This window comes from Acyrthosiphon pisum, chromosome X (assembly GCF_005508785.2).
Source record: "Acyrthosiphon pisum isolate AL4f chromosome X, pea_aphid_22Mar2018_4r6ur, whole genome shotgun sequence".
In the NCBI taxonomy this organism is placed as follows: domain Eukaryota; kingdom Metazoa; phylum Arthropoda; class Insecta; order Hemiptera; family Aphididae; genus Acyrthosiphon; species Acyrthosiphon pisum.
Window position 1 is genome coordinate 113,518,765 of NC_042493.1, and position 25,845 is coordinate 113,544,609.

At 28.1% G+C, this 25,845-nt stretch overlaps 3 protein-coding genes across 3 annotated transcripts in view; 1 reads left to right on the forward strand and 2 right to left on the reverse strand.

Moving 5' to 3' along the window:
• LOC100571978 overlaps positions 1–25,845 on the forward strand; it is a 111,602-nt gene that overhangs the window by 24,899 nt on the left and 60,858 nt on the right. The window lies entirely within an intron of this gene.
• On the reverse strand, positions 16,104–19,239 carry LOC107884448. The gene is made up of 3 exons (XM_029492266.1): positions 19,164–19,239; positions 16,542–16,664; positions 16,104–16,478 (listed from the first exon to the last, which is right to left on the reverse strand). The coding sequence occupies exons 1-3, from the start codon at positions 19,236–19,238 to the stop codon at positions 16,311–16,313; spliced, it is 366 nt and encodes a 121-aa protein (XP_029348126.1). The 5' UTR covers position 19,239; the 3' UTR covers positions 16,104–16,310.
• LOC115034809 lies at positions 19,304–24,055 on the reverse strand. The gene is made up of 3 exons (XM_029492273.1): positions 23,776–24,055; positions 19,682–19,984; positions 19,304–19,601 (listed from the first exon to the last, which is right to left on the reverse strand). Exons 2-3 carry the CDS (start codon positions 19,978–19,980, stop codon positions 19,583–19,585), a joined length of 318 nt encoding a protein of 105 aa, XP_029348133.1. The 5' UTR covers positions 19,981–19,984; positions 23,776–24,055; the 3' UTR covers positions 19,304–19,582.

A 25,845-nucleotide genomic window follows, 5' to 3' on the forward strand; every position in this document is an offset into this window, starting at 1 on the left:
CCACCCGATAACGATATTCGTATTCCCGTGATTGATGAAACTCAGGACTTGGACGATAATATTACAGGTTAGTTTTATCTATACGAACTAAATCAATTTTAAAAGGCCCACTGATTTTATTCATTAAGGATTATTTACGTAAAGACGTTTTTCATTAGATTTATTTTAAACTAGTCGATTTTATTAATCAGTTGCAAGTTAAATATATTTTTAAAAGAAATGTAATTTGCGAGGTTGATTAAGGAAATATCTAGTTCTAATGACAATATGTTGTTGTATTTATTTGATTGACGTGTCAATACCTTCGAAAATTATTAGGCTTAATATCGGTTATTCACTGATGTATTCTTCTCTTGATTAATTACGGTTATGTCAATCCATCGTTTTGTTATCGGCAGTGAAAAAGTGCAATTAACATTTTATGAAAATTTCAAGTACCTAAGATTAATATTTTTTGATTGACAACAAAATAAGAAAATCGTTGTTATGAGGAATAATTCCTATTTGAATATCCAATGTTGTAAAAATTTGAACTTCAAACGCTCATAAAAATTTAATTTGACTGTCCAGTACAAATTGTTTTTTTTATAAAGGTAGATTAACTTATAGTAAATCTTGTATTACATTTTCAGATCTTAGATTTAAAAATAAAAATTTTCATTAATTTTTAGCGCAAATAATTTGCAAATTTTTGTGATTTTTACGTATTTTAAATTTTGTGTAAATTCGAAATTTAAATGCTCATAAAAAATTATTATTGATTTACGCTTAACTTTTTTTTTAATTTCCACTAACAACAACTTACAGGGAACCTTGTATTACATTTAAAAGATTTTTTACCGAGCAAAATTTTTTTTACCCACGTCAATTGAAAAAAAAAACTAATAATAATCAAAAATTTCATTTCACTGCCCCAAACGCTGATGACAGACGCAAAAAAAACACAGTTTGATTGTAAAATCAATACATTTATCGCTCCGTTCAGAATCTAGAAATTGTATTTGAAAATGCATTAAAAAGTCAAAAATGTTGTAGTTACAACATAGGTACATGTCACAATACTATTATAATAATATTATTGTTTATATAGTTGATGATTTAAAAAAAAAGTGGAAGAATGTTAAAGACTACTATAAAAAAGAAGAAAAAGAACTTCCTTCCGGATCAGCTGCTACAAAGAAAGAAAAAAATGATTTTGAAATGCTTGGGATTTTGAATACAACTATTGAATGTAAAAGGTAATACCGTATTATAATTAGTAACCATACAATATTAATATTAGGGCTAGGATTAATATGCATTGGTTTTTTTAAATTTATTTATTTTTTATAATTAATAATAATGTACCTACTAGATATGAACAAATTGTTAAGTAATATAAAAAAAATTTTATTCGACTTATTTTTCTGCGATATTTTTACTTGGACATATTATATTGAATTTTAAAATAAAAGTAAGCACATACGATATACATATTTAAAAAATAACTTCACTGTATAGTGTATAGTATATTATAGTTTATATTATACTTATATTATACCTAGTTTATACTATACAGTAAATCCAATTTTTTAAATTTGTTACGATGGCTCTAAATATAATATATCAGTTCAGTGTATTTTAATGTTATTAGCTTATTTAACTGTATTTTTATTTATTTTTAACAGTACTACAAGTAATGTAATCGATAACGAAAGCATTATTGAAAACCTGCAAGATGTTCAACATAATATCGATATAGAAACAATCGAATCTGATCCTCTAGAAAATGAGGTATTACCCAAGTCAAAAACAATAATTCAACCTCGTAAACAAAAAATGACTGATTTTCAAAAAAGTGTGGTTGAAGTTTTATCTAAAAGAAATATTAGCAACGACAACGAAGATTTTGATGAAGATAAACTATTTTTACTATCCCTTCTTCCAACAATAAAAAAAATGCCAAGTGATAAAAAATTTGATTTTAAAATTCAAATAATGCAAATGTTGAAAAACATTAATTATGAAGCTAATTGTAATCTACCTTTAACTAATAATGTAATGTACCAGTATCCATATCCTGTTCAAACCAATGTCTCTAATAACTACAGCCAAAGTACTTTCCAAAACCAGATGCCTATTCAACACCAAATACCATACATATCCAACACCGTCTCGAATATACATCAAAACATAACTCCAAATTCTTCCAGTCATAATTTATTATTCTAACTCATTTTCTCCTTGTCCACCAAATGCTTCAAATCAATCAGCTGGTTACATTAATGTTGACTACTTTAAAAAGGAATTATAATTGTTTTTATTCATATTATTAAATAATAAATAATTAAATAAAATGTTGTTTTTTATCATCTTAGAATTTTAAAAATGATGTGTTATTTTTTTGTGTGTGTACACGATAAGTAGTCAAAATAATTCTTACTTTCAACTTTAATATTACAAGAGGTAAAAAATAAAAATTATCAGTACTTATCAAAATCTTCTGGAAAAACAAAAAAAAATAATGAAAAATGGGAATATTTTGGTTTTTTTTCTAGAAATGTCAATAAAATTTTATTTGTTGAGTCGAAAAGCATTTAAATTTTGAATTTTGACAAAGTACTTAGAAATCACAATAATGTGCAAATTACCTTGAGTTAAAAATCCAAAAAATTTTTTCTTTTTAAATCTAAGATTCAAAATATAATACAAGATTCCTCATAAGTTTGTTTATTTTTATCAAGAAAAAAAATTTCTACCGGAAAGTCAAATTAAATTTTTATGACCGTTTGATCTTCAAATTTTTACAACTCGATGTCCCATGTAGCGGTTTTCTTATTATGTTGTAATTCAAAAACGAATAACTACCTATAGATTCATGAAATTTACACCATGTGTTTATTTTATCAATTCCTATAGGTATATACTTCATAAAATGTTCAAAATATGTTGACTCGTTTTGAGCTGTTTAAAGATATTATCAATTTTTTTTTGTCCATAAATAGGAATAAAATTGTATTAACTTGACCTTCTTTTTAAATAAAAAATATGATATTACCTTAGTGTAACTGTCAGCCGTTCTTCAACGCCAATAGTTTCTCTGAAGGTGGAGCTCGTTTCAAATATAATATATGGTCTCAATAAACTTACCAATTCGTCAAATGATTTAATCGACATACGATAGTAATTAAAAAAACGATCCGGATATTGTCTCAAGTCAGAGTATAAGCAGAGGAACTCAACCAAAGTTATTCTCTGAGCATTGAGTGGGTGGACCCAATGAACACGGTTTCGCTCAACTGTGTCAGCAGCGAGCGCGACACATACCAACTCGACGTCGTCTAAAAGTCCTAACAGTTCCATAATATATTATATATACGACGAACGGTTTGTTCTGTATGACAAATTAAATCAAACTGAAGTATTAAAACTTGACTGAGCTGTAGATAGTATCAAGTTTATATTTTCACGCCAATTCCGCTACGGAAAAAATGCAAGTGTGACACCATCCTTATACCTCTAAAGGACATAGGTACTAGGTCGACAGCGCCTTGCAGTACTCAGACGGTATACATTGCACAAGATGCCATTAATTGTTATATTACATTATCGTCGCCACCGACAACCGGAAATAGAAGGAAAACGACAATAAAACATACTGTCCAAATTCCAATTATATATAGTTTACGAGATAAATACGATGGGTCTACAGGTTCTTTTCTATATATACTATTAGCTTTCCGGTATACCGAACGTCACTCAAGACACACATTACTGTGCCCTGCTGAAGGACCTATATATATACAATAGTAACATGTAACAATATTATATCACTAAACTGCCCACGACAAATTTTTTTCTCGTCCTTTTAAAAATAATATATTATAGTATTTGTTTCTATCGATCGAATACTCAATTCCAAAACCTAAAATCAAACGCCACCCGCCGATTAAAAATGAACAATATAGTTATAGTTATAACGAAATATATATATGAGGAGCTCTCGACTTGTAGGTACGTACAAACGTCTTTGGTGGTCCATATTATATACCACACTATATTCTATAATATTGTGAATTTTTTTTTTCTGCCGGTGTGACAGTAGAATTTAAGGACTAACAGTATACAATACGTTTATTGTACATAATACTCTTGCGTCCAAGGCTCAACAAGTAGGTATATACGATGCCGTTAGTGAATTTCGTCTCTGAAAAAACGTGAAGGTAATTTTACCTTCCATATGGCGTGTATTGTTTGCTAAACGGTTTGTTATTTCAGTCTTACTAATGCATCATATAAACCACAGATGGGCAACTATTTTTCACTGGCCTGTGCTACAGTCCAACTTAGTTTTTAAAAATATAAAATGTTAAGATTTTTCTGTATTTAATAATAATAATAATTTATTAATTTTCCAACAAGCAATATTTACCAGATGGATTACTAAATAACAAAGTTTGTTGGATCACCTCTAAAGCCAAATTGTATTTCATTATATTATTAAATTATTAAAATCGATAAAATGTTTATCGTAATGCGTAAATTTAAATTCTTGAAAAGCATTGAATAATTAAATGTAAGTAATATTATATTATTTACTGGGGTATATTTAACATAACATTGTAACAACATAGTAGAAGCTCTGTATTAAATTTTAAAGCTTTCTTACCTAACGAATTAAGTTTTATTCACATTCATAGAAAAAAAAACCTAAAAAAGTTGGAAACTGAGTATATTGTAAACGGCTAAAAACAAGTCAAAATATTTTTGAAAATTGTACAATTTATAGAAAAAGCTAATATAAACATTCAGTAAAAATTTCATATATTTACGATCATTGTTTTTAGAGTTACACCAAAAGCCAAAATAGATATTGTAAAAATCGATTTTGCGTAAAAATGATCATTTTTCCTTAATTTTTATGTTGATTTTCCCGGTGCTTTTGAAAACTATTCTGAATTTTAAATTTTGACCTCTCTACGCACCAACAATATTTACTTTCCCATCGAATAAGATACAGAAGTTGAAAATCGAAGCATTATTTTGACTACTTATCGTATACGGACACACAAAAAAAAAAATAAAAATAAAACACACATCATTGTAAAATAAAAACATTCATAGTTCAACTCAGAATCTAAAAGACATGGGCACATATTTTTTTATAAGCATTTAAAGTTCGAATCTTGCCAAAATTAAAAAATTATAGAATGATCAATTTTTATAGCTAAGGTTTAAACATTTAAAGCGAAGATTCTCATAAATAGTTCAATATGTAGCCAAAAAATCTAAAAAATATATGAACACAGTAATTATTATAGACATTTAAAATTCAAATTTGGAGGAAATTACTTATAAAAACCAATTATAACGATTTTACTTAACCAAGCTGGTTTTTTATTTTTCGTATAAGTACAATGGTTTTATATCATGGAATTCGAATTTGTATCCATCCGTTACGGTGACCCAATTGTAACCTACTGTACAGCAGTGCGACATCCACTTACCCGCTTTTTCAAACAAACTAATTTAGAAAAAACTATAATAAACACAATTTAAAGTATATCCAAAATTATTTTATTTGAACTCTGGACGTAACGAATATAAATTGTTTTGGTATATCAATGATGTTGTACATTGTTATTGATTCTGAAATTTATGATGATCACCGGAGTCACAATAAACCAAGTGAACAAGACATTAACCAGCAAAAATTAAGTAATAATCTCAAGAGAAAAGCAGTAGACGATATATTGGTATTGCCATCTAAACTTACTTGCAGAGAGTTAGAAACGTCTGATATAAATACTTTAACTTTAAATGATACTTATTTGACATAACGAAATATAAGAAACGCGAGGTTATCTGTTCATTCCAACATACAAAAAAACATAATTGAAACGCATGCTGCTATAAATGAAATAATATTAGTTATTTATACAAATGAATCATTTTTATTAGTTATCCATAACAATTTTGGTATTATTGGGTTTTCAACAAAAAGTAATCTAGAAGTGTTGTGCGGAATCAATACGATATTTGTCGATGGCACTTTTAGAAACTGTCCCCTTTTTTTTACCAATTTTTCACAGTTTATGGCCTTATCGAAGGATTGTATTTTCCGCTTGTAATTTTCTTATTACCTAATAAAGAAACTGAAACCTATGTACATTTATTTGAACATACAGCAAATAGTTGCGCGCAATATCAACTAAAATGTTCTCCCGATGAAGTGTATATAGATTTCGAGATTGCTATACACACGGCTGCAAAACTTTTTGGCCTAAAATTAATAATAATATATAATAAGAGGATGCCGTTTCCATTTAGGACAAAATTGGTGGAAAAATATTCAAGCTCTTGGTTTAGTCAACACATACAACTCTTTAAACTCGGAAAAATGCAATTATTTAAAATAATTTTTTTTGGCTTGCCATTTCTAAGACTCGAAGAAGTTAGCGAATGTTTTGTGGAAGAATAATATACTTATAACCATAACAACGAAATATATTTAATGTGCTCTCGACTCGCAGGTACGTGCAAACGTCGTATGGTGGTCTATATTATATACCACACTATATACTATTATAGTGTAAAATTTTTTTTTTCTGCCGGTGTGACCATAAATATTCTGAAGGTCTGACAGAGGGTATTCGTAGAAATGATCTACGAATTTAGGGACTAACAGTATACAATACGTTTATTGTACATAATACGCTTGTGTCCAAGGTTTAACAAGTAGCTATACAAGGCCGTTAGTGAATTTTGTCTACAAAAAAAAGGGAAAGTAAGTTTACCTTCCATATGGTGTGTGTTGTGTACTACACGGTTTGTTATTTCCGTCTTACTAACGCATCATATATAAACCACAGATGGGCAACTATTTTTCACTGGCCTGTGCTACAGTTTAATTTAGTTTTTAAAAATATAAAATGTTAAGATTTTTCTGTATTTTATAATAATAATAATTATTCAGTTTTTATAGCTAAGGGTTAAACATTTAAAGTGAAGATTCTTATAAATAGTTCAATATGTAGCCAACAAATCTAAAAAATATATGAACACAGTAATTATTACAGACATTTAAAATTCAAATTTGGACGAAATTACGTATTAAAACCAATTATAACGATTTTACTTAACCTGGCCGGTTTTTTTGTTTTTCGTATAATACAATGGTTTTATATCGTGGAATTCAAATTTGTAGCCATCCGTTTCAGTGACCCAATTGTAACCTACTGTAGAGCAGTGCGACATCCACTTACCCGCTTTAAAAAAAAAAAAACTAATTCAGAAGTAAACATAATAACTACAATTTAAAGTATATCCAAAGTTATTTTTATTTTAACCCTGGACGTATCGAATAAAATTTTTTTTTGTATACCAATGATGTTGTACGTTGTTGTTACGATTTATCGTTGATTATAAGTACTAAATAGCATTTAATAGTATTTTATAATTAATGGTTATAGTTAGGTACCTATAACCTACTCTTAAAAACATGTTTACGCAATCAATATCGCAGTAAAAACATATTTACATATCCATGCAAAAGAACGAAATATCATTAAAAACTAAAAATTAATTAAAAATACTTTTTATGAAAATTGTCAAAAACAATATTTAGGAGACAATTAAGCCCACATAGGCGTTTTTAAAATATTTTTATCAAAAGAGTTACTATTATTTAAAAAATGTAATAAAAAAGTTGTACTTTTTATAACGAGTAGTATATTATGTAGAATTATACAAAACCCAGCTTATGTCTCCGAATTGTTGTTTCCTATAAATCTCAAAACAGGTATTTTTGATCTAAAACTACTTTTTAATGCCGTTTCGTTTGTTTTGCATAAACTTGTTTACGTTAGTAGATTTACTTTTTCATTACCGTAATGAGCGGCCACCTATCGGACCGACACGGTGACTGCGATTTCCCGAAATTACGTCAAAAAATGAATTTATTTATTTAGTTTGTTGTATATGAAGGTTGTAGCTTGTAGGACACTTTGTACGGTGACCTAGAAAAAATTAAAACTGCGTTCAGTTTGTACTATTTTAGGTAGAAAAAATGTATACATAATACATCAGTTTTATTACAAAACACATGTAGTTAACAGACATAAATAATAATAATAATTACGATAATAATAAATTCGTGGTGTGTACAGGATTATCGAAAAAAACATATGTACAACGTATTAAATTATAATAGAGAAACAATATAATTGTATTAAAAAGTATTCAATTTTATGAGTTAATCGTTTCAATTTTCATTAATAATTAAAACGTGCAGTATAAAACTATACCAAAGACATAATACAAAGACATTACACACTATGCCAAAGTGTATAAAGGTTATATTTAACGTAGGTATGTTAAGACATTGTAGGATAAAAATATTAATAAACAGATAATTATCAAAAAATTGTTTTCTGTTCACAGACCAAAGTTATATTGAGTTATACATAATTACATAAATATCAATAAATATTATATTAAATAAAAACAAGTATTTTATTTTATGGGTTGCATAGGTATATGGTGTGTATCTACTGTGTCACCAAACTCATGTATCATACTCATTGAGATCACGATTCGCGATATAAAGTTTTGAGCAATTAAATTTTATCTTATCTTGTAAAATATATTTCCTGGATTATTTCTTTTGTACAAAGTGTCCGCGATTGATTTTTATAAAATTATTAACACTGTACAAAATGTCCGCGGTACCTATGCAACTCAAACAATAAATAGTACAAAGTGTCCCGTTTACCGTATATGAACGATAAGGTTCTCAATTTAATGTCTATGACACACAATTTTCAGGGATTTTGGCCCTATTTTATACGATACGATTTTTTGAAATCGTCTACCGGTTTTGGGTATGCCCGAAATATCATTTTTTACGCTACGACTTATTTGTCGGACGTCGTTACAGGTGACATGACGCGATTGACGCATACACGAAACACCGCATTAGTTGAAAGAAGATTCTTTAGTCTGAAGTGTATATTATATTGGTACAAATATAATAATATATCGGAATTTATTTTACAAAAAAATAACACCACGTTAGGAACCACTGAAACGGTGTATCTTCACCCCCGCACTCTGGACCGTCATGATCTTTGCACATAAAACGTCGTACGATAATAATATAATGACGCCTGCACTCACGGTTAGGAATGTTCCTTTTTGTACTACAACAACAAAACGGGCGCCGGCTACATTATACAATACATCTGTGTCTAATATCTGTGTGATCGGTCATCGTCATCGGTCACAATATGTATTGTGTTGCTTCCGGTAAAATAGATGCCTACCGTTAGAATACACAGCCAACTACGAACCGTCTACTCTAATGGCAGAGTCGGACAGTTTTATAGAATTTTCAGAAAGCAGAACGGTAATAATAATATTATATTTTATATAACGCACCTATATTATGATTAGGGCTGTGAATTTATAGGAAAGTCCATATGTTTCTGGTGATTGTAAAACGTAGCTCTGTAAGTACAGAATTTGAACACAAATCCATGTAGGTATTAAATTTTTTAAGTCATTTTTTCGCATTTTTAGGTCATATTTTGCTTTTTTAGTTCATTTTCTAGTATTTTTAATCAAATTCCGTCAATTGACTTGTTTGAAAACATTTTTATTTTTTATTTTACACAGGCTGTATATATTATGTCAAATTTATATTTTATTAAATAATATTTTACAGGAAAAGCTTTAAAATTACTTTACTCTAAAATGGAACACGTGACATGTCTTGCCCATGCTCTACATAGGGTAGCAGAAGAAATACGAAATATTTTTCCGAAAGTAGACCATTTAATTTCGAATGCAAAAAAAAATACTTTTAAAAGCACTGCATCGATTACAAATTTTTAAAACTATTGCTCCCAATATACCATTACCGCCTCGACCAATATTGACTAGGTGGGGAACTTGGTTGAATGCAGCCATGTTTTATTCTGAAAATTACACTTTAATAAAACAAGTAGTCATGGAGTTCAACTAAATTTTTTAAAAATGTTTCAGGTGAATATCATTAACTTAATGCAAATGTAAAATCAAATTCAATCAACATTTTTGTTATTTTTTTTAATAAATAAACACTTTTTTGTACTAATGTTTAATATCCTGTACCTAATATTAATATAAATATGAAAATTAAATTGAAAACCATTTTAAATGAATTTTATATTATAATTTTTGCCATTTTATATTCCTTTTTTTGCATTTTAAGTGCATATTTTATTGCATTTTTTTGACATTTTTAATGCATTTTTTTCAGGTTTATTAGTGCATTAAATTCACAGCCTTGTTTATTAAAAACTATAGAGTATAATATTGATATCGAAAAAATGAAGATGTTACGTTATAGATAAAACTATCTTCTATAGTTTCTATGTAGTGTGAACACTAGGTAAATCTACTGCAAATAATGTAGGTGCTCATGCTCATCCAAATATCCAATTGTATAACCTAATATTTAATAATAGCTACTTTTATTAATAAAATTCATTACATGTTTTTTTATTTTTCTTATGTTGATTTTGGTTAATTTTAGATTCTGAGCCGAGCGATGAATGTATTGATTTTACGATGATGTGTTTTTTATTTATTTTTTGTTTGTGTACATGGTAAGTAGTCGAAATGATGCCGGTCGTTAGATGACCAAATCGGACACCAGTAAAATATTAAAGGAGTAAAGACACAGAAATATAATACAGAATTGAGAATAAATAATAATTTGAAATTTGAGAATACGGAGTCGGCCATCGGACTACAATAATATTATTTTCACAACGACTAGCTGCGCTATCTGTGATCACATAACTAAACCAAAACATAGTTTCCAAATTCTACGCAGCCGTTGGCTACCTATGTATGTTTAATCTATGCTGGTTGGCGGTTGTAATACATAGGTTTCTGAAAAAAATTTTAAAATTCATGTAGGTGCTAAACTCTATTTATACCGCTAAATTTAACAAATATTTTGATTGAAAAAATTTCAATTCACTCCTAGAAAAAAACTAACACCACACTATGAAACTAATGAACGGAAATTTGCTCTGTCGTACGTGTTTAAGACGGAGACAATAATATATGCATCGGTAGCGTCCTCTTAACACAATATTAGGAACACTTATTTTAATAAGCCCATTATTTATTAATGTAAATCGATAAGTATATAAGAATAAAATATTAAAACCTATAAAATAATAGGTCAATTCACTCAAATACATAATATTATATTTGAGCTAATAACGCAAAATTATAGTTATTACTTATTAGTTATAAGCTGAGCCTTACTTGGGAATTTTGGGGCCAAGGCTGCAATGCTTGGAATGGAAAACTTTCAGAACTACCTACCGGCTACCTATACAGTGTTGAATTTAGACACTTTGAGCCCAGGTGCAAAAAAAAATTGGCGCCCCCGTACGGGGCCCAACCACGGTAAATATAAGTGATAGATCTCCATGAACCTATTTTAGATTTAAGTTAAGAAAATAATTTCTGTTTTATAATAATGTATGCTTAACACGTTTTAAACCCGAGAATGACTCGTACAATTACTTAGTAGGTAAGTATATATTATACCATTCTGAGAGATACATCTATATAAGGGTACATACGGCATGCCTATTAAATCATTTTTTCACAAAAAACAACACATGTCCTGAATAGTTTTAGGAGACACGAAATAATTTAAATTTGCATTGATTTCAGTATGCCTTGAAATAATTTCAATCTTAAAAATTGTAATAATTCACAAGGGAACAAATTTTCGACCACAAAAATCTTGGCGCCCGGGGTAGTTGTAGCCAGTGCATCACCCTAAATGCGGCTCTGGCACGGCTACCTAACTTCTAAAGTTCTAACTACTAACCAAAATATAGAGTAAAATTGCTAACCAGAAAGAGGAATAAACCACGTTCAACGTTGAAAATTTAAGTATTTTTCTCCTACAAAATTTGACGAGAAAACACATTGGTACCTTTTCAATTATTGTAAAACCAATGATAATCACAATCAAATGTGTAATTTGTCATGCTATATACCTAGGATATAGTCGATAATACAGGACACTGGCAAATTAAAACTATTAAGAACTGGCGAATTATTTCTTATCATTGCCCCCCGAGATTGTTAAAGTAGTTGCCTATTTTACTCCTTGAAATTTTCATGATTAATACTACTGCCTATAAAATATATCAATTAATTGTAATTCAAAACATTATATTACTTATATAATATTTTACTTTTTCATAATAATTATACAACACAAATTAAAATGTGAAATTATAGCATAAGTGCTTAAAACAAATAATAATAACTAATAATTTATATTTATAAAAAACATTCTACTCAAACATAAACTACTATACCTACGTTTTTTACTTTTTATTTTTTGAACATTTTTACTGTTTGAATGAATCATTGTATTTCTTCACATAGCAATTAGTGAAAGCCTAATAATCGCCTACAGTAACAGGTGTTGTGTCTTATCTGCCATGTAAGAATACAGTAAGATGGTATGATCCGTTAAACTGAGATTTTGAAAAATTGGAAAAGGGTATAATAATCAACTGCTACATAACTTGGTTCTTACATAGAGTGGTTATAAACCTCAGGAGATTAATTTTATACCCCCATGGTTATATAATTGAGGGGATAACAATCGTAAATAATAATTTATTAATAAATATAAATAATTAATAAACCCCCCCACCCCATCATTTTTACCTGTTACTGTAGGCGATTATTACCTCCCCCAGGTAATAATATAGGGGGGTAATAATCGCCTGTTACAAAATATAAAGTTATTTTTGGTCTTCAACGTAATGGATCACAATCCCGCGTAGAGACGATTACGATCGCAACGTCGTGACCGACAAGACATAATAATATTATAGCACAATATGTGTATATTATTTGTAAATAGAATATAGATTATGAATCATAATTTATGATATCTCTCGTAGTGTCAGTCTCAACCAATAACGGACACAAATAATTTTTATATCTTCCCAGTTACTCAGTTAGTCAGTTAGCCAGTTAGCGTTCAGCGTTTCGTGTGTGAACATTTATTATGTATATTATCTTAAAATCTATCATATCGATTGAACTAATAAATAATAATAATTAAAATAATAACTATGCCTAAAAGAAAATGTGTTTATAACAAAAGTTTACAAAACGAATTCAAATTTATTATAAAATGTCAAAAGATGGGCCAGGAAGATAAGGTGGAATGTACTGTATGTGTTCTGAGTTTCATGACTTTCTATTGGGAAATAAAAAACTTTTAAAACATATACATTCGTCCGAAAAATATTTGCCGGAGGATTCAAAAACTGTGATATTTACAAATACCCAAGCATCAACTTCGAAAACCAGTTAAATCATATATTCATATTACACTATATTATAGTTATTACAGTTTATACTTATAAGTACAAAAAAATATTTATAATTTTTAAAATTGACAATTGTGATAAAATATCCAAAATAGATTATTTTAGTAAGTTAAATATGTATATGTTAGTTATCAATTAAGATTTAAGACTTTAAATATTTAAGCATTTCATCAAAAATAGATGTTTATTCATAATAAAATAATTCTTATCTTTGTTCCGTATTTTCGTATTTTATATCTGGCTACCCTAAACATAGGCTTAAATAGAACCTTTAAGTTAAGGGGGGCTTCAGCCCTAGCATTTTTATAATAAGTAAATTAAAAAATTTCAATGGTAATATTTATTATTTGAGTTGTACAAATATATTTTTTGCCTTACTAAATAAAAAAAAAAAAGAAATCTTATTATAAAAGCTATGACCAAGACATGGATACAGAAGTTATATTTGTAAAAACTTATTTAAGTCACCAAGATTACATAATTACTAATAAAGGTTAAACTAATTATACACTAACAAAGACATATAATTAATTAAAAATAATGAACATTACTAACATTTAAATTTAATATTTTTTTATTTTCAGTTTTAAATTTTTTTTACACATTACATTAGCATTTTACACAAAAAAAAAAAAAAAATTAACAAAAATTAAGAATTGAACTAGATACAAATTGGTAAAATTTTTATTTTTTAGTACTTTAGTACTGCACACTAATGTAACTTAATGTTACCTACTAACATTATTGATTAATGTAAGAATTTTAAAACTATGACAAAGATTCATGCATATTTTATGTCTCTGGACTTGTCTTTATAATTAATATAATTACTTTTTTGTTGAGAATTGATTGCACCACAATCATATCTTACCACAGTAGTCCACTGCACTTATAAATAAATAGGTAGTTAGAAATTATATAAGGTGTAGTGAATGGTGTACATCTGTAATTTGGATGACGAACATTCATTAAATCAAACCAGTTATTTATTAATTCTATGTAGTGGGCTGTGTCTTCAAGTAATTTATTGTCTTCAATTGGTTTATAGTGCAACAATGCAGTTGCAGTTGTATATGAAAAAATCTGTGACGCTAAACGAACTTTTTGCCACTACGGTCCAGCACAAGTTAAATGTTCCCTGCTCAGTTTATGACAAACGCTAAGTTCCGTGGATGTTTTACTAATCAATGCCTCAAGTGGTTTTTTGTTAATTATTTGGTCTCCTATAACAAATCCTGTGTCAACCAGCCAATTTTTCAAAAGATTTAAAATGTGAGGTACATCTGGCATGTAAACAATTTCTCTACCATTTGGGATAGAAAAAACAGGGTTTTTGTAGTAAAAGTCTAAAGCTTTCCACAATCCGATATTACCATCACCACAGTCACTCACACAACAAATTGTTTTTAAACTAGTTGTTCATCGTCTCAACTTTTTCTTCCTCAAATTCCCTATCTTTTAACTCTTCTAGACTTTGAGATGTTCAAATGTCAAATGATTTTTAACTGCTTCTTCATTTATGAGGACCACATATTAGTCTGCGGTGTTCTAGCGCTGCCTGTCTACATAATTTATACTTTAATTTCTGTTTGTCAAATGATGTAAAGCATCGTTTACAGAATATTGATTTATGTTCACGATGAGTTTTTGTAAGCGAAAAAGTATTGAACAATTTGAGATATATGTATAATGACTGTTATCTACAACTGTTGGCAATAGTAAATCAAAATGATTTTGTTTTTCATTATCAGCTAATTTCATTGGAAATACACAATGCCTGGGGTGTTTTAATGGTGGTTGAAGTTTTTTCTCGAGCCCGTAAACATTCACGAAAACGTTTGGATTATTTTTTTCAAATTTGGAAAAATCCAACAGTGGTGTTGGTAATGAAATACAGTCAAAAATGTATTTGTCCTCATGCTCGGTAGAATTTTTATGGACACAAAATTTGTTTTTCTCCTGCAACATGTATTGCTATTATAGCCCATTTAAAACACTCTTGGTCTGTATTTTGAGGATTGAAGTAAAATTTGGTGCTTCTAACTGCATATTTGCATTATACTGCAATATACTGCGTTGTCCTGTCCCAGTACATCTGCTACGTTGTTTACATGTTTTTTGACAGCTTCTTCGCTAATTATACATTATAAGCCGCACATGTTACAAACAGTGTTGGGAATTATCGAGATAAAATTATTTCTTTAATTATTTTATCTAGATAAAAATAATTAAATCATCTAATTATCTCATCTAGATAAATGTAATGGTTATCTGTGGTAATTTATCTAGATAAATAATAAGAATATTTTTAAATACTGAAATAGCCAATAATTTACAAGAATCGAGTAGTGATTCCAAATACCAATATTATTATAGTTAAAAAAAGAAATATTTACTGAAGTATTGTCAGTTTTATTTTGTTATTTTATTTTTATTCAAATTGTATTAAAAATTAAAATTGTATATTATTTTAGTTGAAAAATAACATTAGGGATTTATTAATTAATAAATATTACCTAATTAGTAATTACTAATAAATTACATTATTTATAATATAATTTAAAAACAAATTATCTATTTTTTTATCTAGATAAATATATGTGTATTGATGTTATATTTTATCTTATCTAGATAAATTTTGAATAAATTATCTGTTATCTTATCCAGATGATTTTTTGGTTATATTTTCCCAACACTGTTCATGAATACTAATGAATTCATTTAATACTAACAAATATTTTAAATATCACGAATGAACCTAAAAGCTAACATATAATGAACAAACATCATAACTTGGAGAATACTATTCAGTATACTAAACTAACCTACACATTTTTAATATAATAGACAAAAATTAAAAACTAATCTAGTTATTTTTTGTGTTACCTATGTTACTTATCATTATGGATTGTGGCTAACATTTACTTCTTGCTCAACATTTGCAGATCCTTTGGAGGAGACATTGTCATTCAACATCATAGCCGTGTCGGCAGTACCTTTATTGTGATCCTGTTGATTGTTATCTGCGTCCATAGGAGACTCCGGACGAGAATCTTCCGTTTCGCTTTCCTAAATACAAAATAAAGTTATCAAAAGAAGAAGATTTGTTAAAATATTTAATTTTTCATTTACTCTTGAGATTGATTGAGTTGGTTGATTATGGACTTTATGAATGTGATCAAGGCAATTAATTCTACTAAAAAGGCACTTAGAACATATTTGACATATGAAGAGTCGTTTCTTCTGTTGTGGTGCCTAAATTAAATTAAATATTTAATATTATTACTTACTATAAAATTAAGATATCAAATCAAAATTGTGTCTCATATAATTAACTGCATTTATAATAATAGTTAAATGAGTTATGTAAAATTAATATTGAAAGAAATTCTTTTACAATTAAGAGGATGTCCGCTTGTTTTTTTTCTCTCTCACCCACAAGCAACATATCAAATTTTACGTATAATGATCATTATCATATTAATTTATAAAATTAGAGTGAAATTACAACATAAAAAAGTATGAAGGTAAGATTATCAGTTAGGCTTTTTATAATATTTTAATTTTAAAGCAAGTTATGAATATTGAAGGTTGTACAAACAATTTACAATTTTATAATACTTATAGCTCGTATTAAAATTAAAATATAATAAAAACCCTATTAAATGCCCCAAATAATAATCATATCTTCAAATATTATAAGAGATCATTCCGCTCTAATTTTAGAAATTAATATGATAATGACTGTTAATTTGAACATAGTGTTTTAGATTCTAAAAGGAACGATGGATGTATTGATTTTACAATTATGTGTTTTCTATTTTTATTTTTGTGTGTCTGTCATCAATTTTTAGGACAGTAAAATTGCTATGATTTTCTTCAACAGTATCTTTTCTGATAGGAAAGTGAATCTAAAAGTGGTCAAAAGTAAAATTTATCCAATCGTTTTCAAAAGCTTTGTGAAAAACAAGAGAAAAAATAAGAAAAAATTGGAATTTTTTACGTAAAATCGACTGGTTTTTGGTGTAACTTTAAAAAAAATGACCGTAGATACATGAAATTTTCACTGCTTGCTTAAAATTTCATTTTCTATAGATGAAAACATTTTAAAATTATTTTAATTTGTTTTGAACTGTTTAGGGACATTTTCATTTTTCAATTTTATTAGTTTTATTTACTATGAATGTCAATAAAACTTTATTTTTTGAGTAAAAATACTAGAAAATTTAATACAAAGCTCCTAATATATTGTTTCAATGATATTTGAAAAATATTAAAAATCCTTATTCAGAGTTTTTTTTTATTATCATTTAAAAAAAATTGACAAAATATGGAAAAATCAAGAAAATTAACAAATTATTTTAAGTTAAGAATTCGTAAAAATGTTTCTTTTAAAATCTAAGATTTGAAAATGTAATACAAGATTCCTTATAAGATTATCTACCTTAAACAAAAAAAAAATTTCTATAAGAAAGTCAAATTAAATTTTTATGAGCGTTTGAAATTCAAATTTTTACAGCATTGGATATTCACTCGATTTCTCACGTTGCAGATTTTGTTATTTCGTTGTAATTCAAAAACGAATAACTGTAGATATGAAAATTTCACTTAATGTTTATTTTATCAATTCTTATACTTGATAAAATTTTCAAAATATTTTGAATTGTTTTGAGCAGTTTACGGACAATTTCATATTACAATTTTTTTATTATTTTTTTCTATGAATATCAACAAAGTTTTATCTGTTGGGCCAAAAAGTGTAAAACTGTAATACAAGGCTTCTGATATATTGTTACAATAGCAGTTGAAAGATATTAAAAATACATTGTCACAATTTTTTTTATAAGCATTTGAAGATCAAATTTTGACAACATTTATCAAATTAAAAATTGAATAATTATTTGGTAGTTAAAAATGTATAAGATGTTCAACTTTTATATCTAAGGATCAAAAATTTAAAACAAGATTCCACGTTAGTAGGTAGTTAATTCTGTTACCAAAAAATCTAAATAATACATCACCACAGTTTATTTTTATAGTAATTTTAAGCTCAAATTTGGACAAAATTACATATTAAAAAACCTAGAATAACTATTTTGTTGTGATTGTATAATATTATTCGTGGGTACTTGAAACTTCTAAAGTATACTAGTATAATATATCTATGATAATATCACATTTTATTGTTGATGTATAAGGGGTTATAAGTACCTAATAGATATTGTGATATGATTAATTTGGAATTTATTATAAGTACCTAGTAGGTCAATTTTTTTTTTTAATACCATAGATATAAGTATATAATATGCCTTATACCTAGACTGACATACGATCTCCGCTCAGCATCTTTTTTTTTATACAATGATATTATAACATTGAATTCAAATTTAATACCATCCATTATACAGTGACCCAGTTGTAACCTACTGTACAGTAGAGCGACATCCACTTACCCACCTTTTTTTTATTAAGGGTGGGTTAGGGAGAAAATAAAATACGCCGACATTCTCTTAAAAGTAAATAAATAAAAAAATAGAACTATAATATATATTTTTAAATTATGATGTTATGGAACAAAATGGGATTCAATGATGCAAATACAATTTAGTATAGTGTAAGAGCATTAACATACATTATAATTGAAAAGTGCTAAATGAAAACGTAGTACTTATAAATGTGTTAACTAAAGTAAAATATGTACTACAATAATATTAATTAATATAGTAAAATATCATATATTTTTCTTATTCTTACCGGAGTTATAGCTTTACCCGCTGCTTGATTAAGAATAGGGTTTTCAGACTCCTTTTTGTTCGTATGAGCGCGCATCTGGAATCTAAAATTAAAATATTAATAATATTTTTAAATTAATGTTAAATAATGTACATACTGGACATGACCAAGCTCTTTCGATTTGAATGTACAAATTCCGCACTTGTATATTTTCATTTTTTTAACGCTTTCTTGTTTTGTTGGTGATTGTTTTTGTTGTTGATGTGGTTGGTGTTGTTGTTGTTGTTGTTGTTGCTGCTGCTGATGTTGTGTTTTTAACAATGTTAATGGAGTTTGAACTAGAGTAACTACAGTTGCAGTAGTTTCAGTAGTTTCAGAAACTCCTGCTGTCAGACCACCAGGTACATTACGCTGATCTTTTTCTAGTTGTTACTCTGCCTTTAAGTGCCCATTGACAATCTAAGTAAAGGTTAAAAGTAATTTTTTTATATTACAACCTAATATTATTCAGCTTGTTTCTAATTAGGTTCTATCCTTACCTCAAAATTCTTAACAGCCCGATCAGGAGGCAATATTCCATATTTCTTTTATATATATATAACAACATTGCATTTTTAACAAGTTTCAGATCATTTTCCAACTCGTCCTTATGAAACAAAAGAGAGGTACATTTCTTGCATATGTGGTCTGCAGGAGTCACAATAACCACAAATTTATCCCCAATAAGCTCAACAATTTTTTCCATGTTTGGTACATTACTATGACGTGGTGTAATGCTTGAACCCACCAGTATTCGTTCACCGTACAGTTTTGTATCATAAAGAAAACAAACACCCATCTATCTAGAAAATAGAAAAAAAATGTAATTTTCTAAATTATAAATGATAACTAACTTAACAATAATTAATAGTATATTTAGAATATTATTAGACATATAATATATATTAAACATTTTACTAAATGACTAAATGAGTCGCATAAAATTAATATTGAAATATATTCTTTTCCAATTAAGAGGATGTCAGCCCATTTTTTTCTACCTCGCCCACAAGTAACAGCAAATTTTATGTTTACAATAATGATCATTATCATATTATTTTCTAAAATTAGAGTGAAATCACCACATAAAAAATTACAGTTGCCTTACAATTTCGAGAAATTCTGGTTCAAATTTAGATGGATATTAATATTGAAACTACAACTGATTCAAACATTTTAAGTAAAATTAAGTTTGATACTATTTAAACATAAAATTTAATTTATATCGTCATTTTTTATTAAATAGAGCATAAACTTGTATAGAAGAGCATCGCAATGTTTTAGATGCCTATCATAATATTAAAACGTGAAAATATGATGAAAAATTACACAATTACCTAGATAGCTTATTATATAAGTATTAGTTTATATAAATATACATAATAAATAATAATATTAACACGTGAGGACGGAAGTTATAAAGTGATGAAACCCTTCAGAAGAATTGGTCTACCTGTTAAATCAATTACTTTAGTAGGGAAAAGTATGAGATGATAGCTGAGAGACTAAAAGGTAAGAAAATGGTATGGGCTTTTGGAGTGTAACATGATTGATTATAGTTAGTTGATTGAATGTTGCTATTTTTAAGGTTTTGTGTAGATTAATTTATGATGTACTCAGGGGACTCAACGCTAAAGCCTTAAATAAATTATAAATATAAAATGTATTTTAACATTAAGGAGGCTATATTTTTAAATAAAATTCAAATTCAATTAGGTATTTTAATTATTTTAAATTTTGATTTCAAGTTTTAAACGAGGTTTTAAATAGGTAATTGATAATTATGGCAACCCACGGCCCGCACATGGCCCTCATTATAAATATATGAAGCCCGCGCGTCAAAAATTTAAAATTTGTATAAGATTCATGAACTCAGGTAGTATGGCTTGGAAACTGTGGATTAAAATGTTATTTAAATATAGATACCTTGATAAATTAATTAACCCAATAAACTGTACATATATTATTTAAATAATTTTAAACCATTATCAACATAATATAATAACTAACCATTTATATAGGTATACTATAATCATTAATGTTGATAAAAATATAGGTAGTTTAATATAATTTATAACTACATAAATACCCAGGGGCGGATTTACCCATAGGCCACCAAGGCACTGGCCTAGGGCGCAATATTTTTTGGGGCACAATTTTTTAGTTTATTTTTATTTTTTAGTTTTTCATAATTTCATAATTCTATTTACCTAAATTTATATTTTATATTAATTTTTTTTCGTATACAACTTGCATGAAACTGGAGAATGGCTCACGTAGTCACGTTGCAGTTACGTTTTAATTTATAAGCTATAATAACCTTGCCGTTTGAGTTTAATCCTGCGACCAGCGCGTGCTGTGCTGTGCCGCCACTGCTAGAGATTCAACATTGACACTCGACGAGGCAGTTGCCGGCGTTACCTATGTTAATGCATGGGAGAGGGTAACAGGTGTGCGGCGTAAAAACGTACAATATTGTGAATGGCGCATGCGCAAAACGCCAGCCAAGGCAGTCAAATATATTGACTCAGGCCGCCAGGTACATTACTACATTATATATAGCTGCTCTACTAGCTAGGTGGGGGACAGCTCGCACAGAGCTTAGTGGAATGACCCGCCTCACCCCGCACCCGGCACCACAATTTTATTAGAATACTGGAATTAATTCTGGAAATCAGGTGTCTTGATAAATTAATTAATAATAATAATAAATATTTGGACGACGCGCGACGTTGGCACTGTCACCCGTCTCCTGTATAGTGCATACTGCATACTGCTCAGAAATTTGCTAATCGATTATGATTATAGAGACTAGAGTGCTCACCACTAAATCATAGATAATTTTGCTACAGATAAATCAAGTCGCAAAATTATATTATTATTGTACAAGTGTACAAATGTACCTATGCAAAATAGTATTAATATTTATTTGCTTAGTTGGTATGTAATATGTATAAATAAAAAAATACCTAAATACAATTTTTACAGTTTTGTTTTAGTTCATGGAATATTATCCCCCCCCCCCACCGTGGGAGCACACCAATGTATGGGGCGCTAGTGTTGTAATGCCTAGGGGCGGAAAAATGGTAAGTCCGCCTCTGTAAATACCTGATAGTTTATTAACCTTAATGCTCATTGTCAAATCAACTCAGTAGAGTTACAACCTATTTTACATAATTTAGGTTGGATTACAGTTGAAATTTAAAAAAAAAATACTAATGACGATTGAAAGTGATATGCTGTAACGGGTACGTTGTGTGTCATTTATATGTTATTTTTCCAGTGGCCCGTTACACATCCATACCCACGGGCCTAAAAATTGATAAGCTTTCTATGCGTTAAATTATATTTGTAAATAAAACACCCGATACTTCCATCTCGTAATAAACAAAAGTTTGAAATTTGCTTGCAAAGACTATAATATGTAATATGTATAGATTTTAAAAATGTATATAAAGTTAAGAACAAATAGTTTGTCAACTGTGTAACGACCAAATTATTTTTCACAATATCGTTTTTATATTGCTTTCTGTGAAGCTGTCAGCTGTGTAATCAATTAATTATATTATAATAATGAATTTGATTATTCTAATATATTTTAGTATAGTGGATTAGTGGACCATTTCGTCAACAAATACATACAAATAGTTTAATTATTTTGTTGGATTTTATCATTGATAAAAGTATATAAGTATCTACAGTTATTAATTTTAATACAAGCATTTAATTTAAAATTATAAGACATTTATCAAATTACTATGTTAAATGTTAGCTTTTAAAAAAGGTAGGTATAATTTTTAATTTTATATGAAAAAAAAGTACCTAACCGAGTACCTAACTAATATTTAACTAAATTATGTTAGGTACTTTTACTTTCTAATTAACTTGTAACTTTTAGAGGTAAAATAAAAAAATAAAGATACATTTTAACTTTAAGCTTAACTTATATTTTAATGTTATAACTTAACTTAACAAATTAAAAAAAAATAGTTAACTTGCCCTGCCTTGGATATTGTACAATATATAGTTATAGAATATTAAACCTACATAATTATATTATTTAAATCTAGGTATGTACTTGTATTACCAATTACCCATTTTAATGTTATATTATAAAACATAATATAGGATATCCAAAACACACATAAATTTGTCTTGGTAATAAATGTGTATTTTTATCTAATATTAAAAAATTTGTATTTTTATTTCAGTATAAAATATTTTGAGTGCATAAACGTTGTCCTACATTTATTGTTTATTTATTTTTTTTTGGTTATTTTCACCATTTTACAATAATTAGGTAACTACCTACATTTTACGAGTAGTGATTAGTTATTACAAAATGCATTATACCTAGTTTCAACACAAGCAACGAGACCATAAATCACAACTATTTATAATTGATTAATTTGTTTTATTTAACATGTAGGCACCTGGCTGTGTAATTTAATTTTAGTTCATATCCACAGTCGCTCAAATCCTCAATAATAAACAGCGTCGATAATCGTTGAAGGATGTTTTCGATTTTATTTGTCTGATAGAGATCGGAGAGCTAGTGACCACGCTATATGAAAAAACCATGAACTATACCCACCTGTACAAATTGCTTCTCCGTCAGTGTTACAATCGATGATGTTTCAGTATTGGTAGTGAGTGAAGTCTTATCGGTTGGCCCGTATTGTGTGCCCCAATTGAACTATAGGTATTTCGTTTGGCAGCTGTCAGACCCAGTAGTGTCTAAGAAACGTTCGTTGGAAGACTACCTAAAAGTTCCGCAACGGCCGACATAACTGACGGCGTACTAGATGTCACAGATTATATATACCGTACCGGTATGGAACACGATTCAAGATATTATACAGGTTGCGTATCGAACTCCCATAAAATTTGACCGGTGAACTAACTATCTGAAACAGCTGTTCCCACTACTACTAGCCATTGAACTATATAATAACTGGAACGCTCACCGCCCATAATATGACTGGTGTAAATAAAACCGAGCGAGTGTGTTGGAAAGAGATAGCGAATACTTTTTTAGGTATTTCTATCTCTGTCTTTATTGATAATACGTCGTACCGTATTCATTTTAAATGTTTACCGGCATAAAATATATTGTGAATATTGTGATCGACGTCCGTCAATTTCAGCTTTTTGCTCTTTCTGCTTGAATTGACGTGTTTGTTAATATTTTATATTCTAGTCTACAGGTACACTTAGAAAATGGTGAATTTTTGTAGTGCATTTAACTGTTCCAGTTCAAGTGATGTCAAAAGTGAATTAATATTTCACAAGTTAGTATTAATGTTAATTGTGGTTGATTATCTAGTAATTATATTTGTTGTACTATTAATTTAAATTATAGGTCCCTATATAATTATATAAATTATTTAACTATGTATATTTATCTCCAAGGTTTCCACTTAATGATAGTGAGAGATTAAAAAAATGGATACATGCTGTCAGACGGACCAATTTCAAACCAAACGGTAGTTCATTTTTATGTAGTCTACATTTCAATGAGAATGACTATAATAAAGCTGTTGTAAGTGGGAAGTTGGTTTTGAAAAAATGTGCTGTGCCAACTATCTTCGATTTCCCTGATCATTTATTGCCAAAGGTGAAAGAAAGATGAATTCTGCAGCGATCGGTGGAAATTCAAGTAAGAATTGTTTTTAATTTACTTGATATGATAATAATAGTTTTTTATTGGATAATAAAAAACAATACATTATTAATAATTATTAAATAATATAAACAATATAAAACAAATTACATTGATATTATAAAATCTCATTGAACATTTGTTATTTTTTCTTCATAAATAATAAATATCATTATATAATAATTCTAGGGATGATTTAGACCTTCAAGTAATAAACATAAAATAATATTATTTAAAATTCCAAATTAAAAAAAATTAACATATTTTTTTAAATTTTTAAACAATATAATTTATGTTGCTATTTACATATTTACTAAAATTTCTTTTCATAATATAAAATATTATATTGATAAATATTTGTATAGGATGAATTAGAACAAGCTCAGAGTAGCGCAAATGCTTCAGTTGTTTCCAAAAGTATGTTTGTTGATGTTGGGGTCCAAACAAAACTAACTGGCGAAGAATTAGATAAAACAATAGGTACAGGATTTACGTAGAGAAAAGAAAATTCTCCAACAAAAACTTATAAGAAGAAATAATCGAGTAAGTAATATGGGAGAAACGATACATTTATTAAGAAAAATAATTTAATTGAATAAATTGTAGAAGGTATTATTAAAAACCAATTTTTTACTAACGTTCATATTATTTCAAAATAAAATTGCAAATGTTAAAAATCAAACAAACCACAAGTCATTCTCTGGGAAATTCGTAAATTTTTCTTAATGTTACATTTTTATTCTCCCCGAGCTTATGATTTTATACGCCAGAGGAGTACACTACCTGATCCCTCCACAATTTGTAGGTGGTTGGCAACCAGACACTGCAATCCTGGTGTTTTATGTGAAGTCATAGAGTATTTTAAACACAAACTTAAAACTAAAACATCTGCATTTTCACATGTTACAGATGTTGCTTTAATTTATGATGCTATGTCTATTAGAGATGGATTTTGGCCAGATCAAAGTGGTAAAGTTTATTGCTACTGTGATCTTGGTGGTA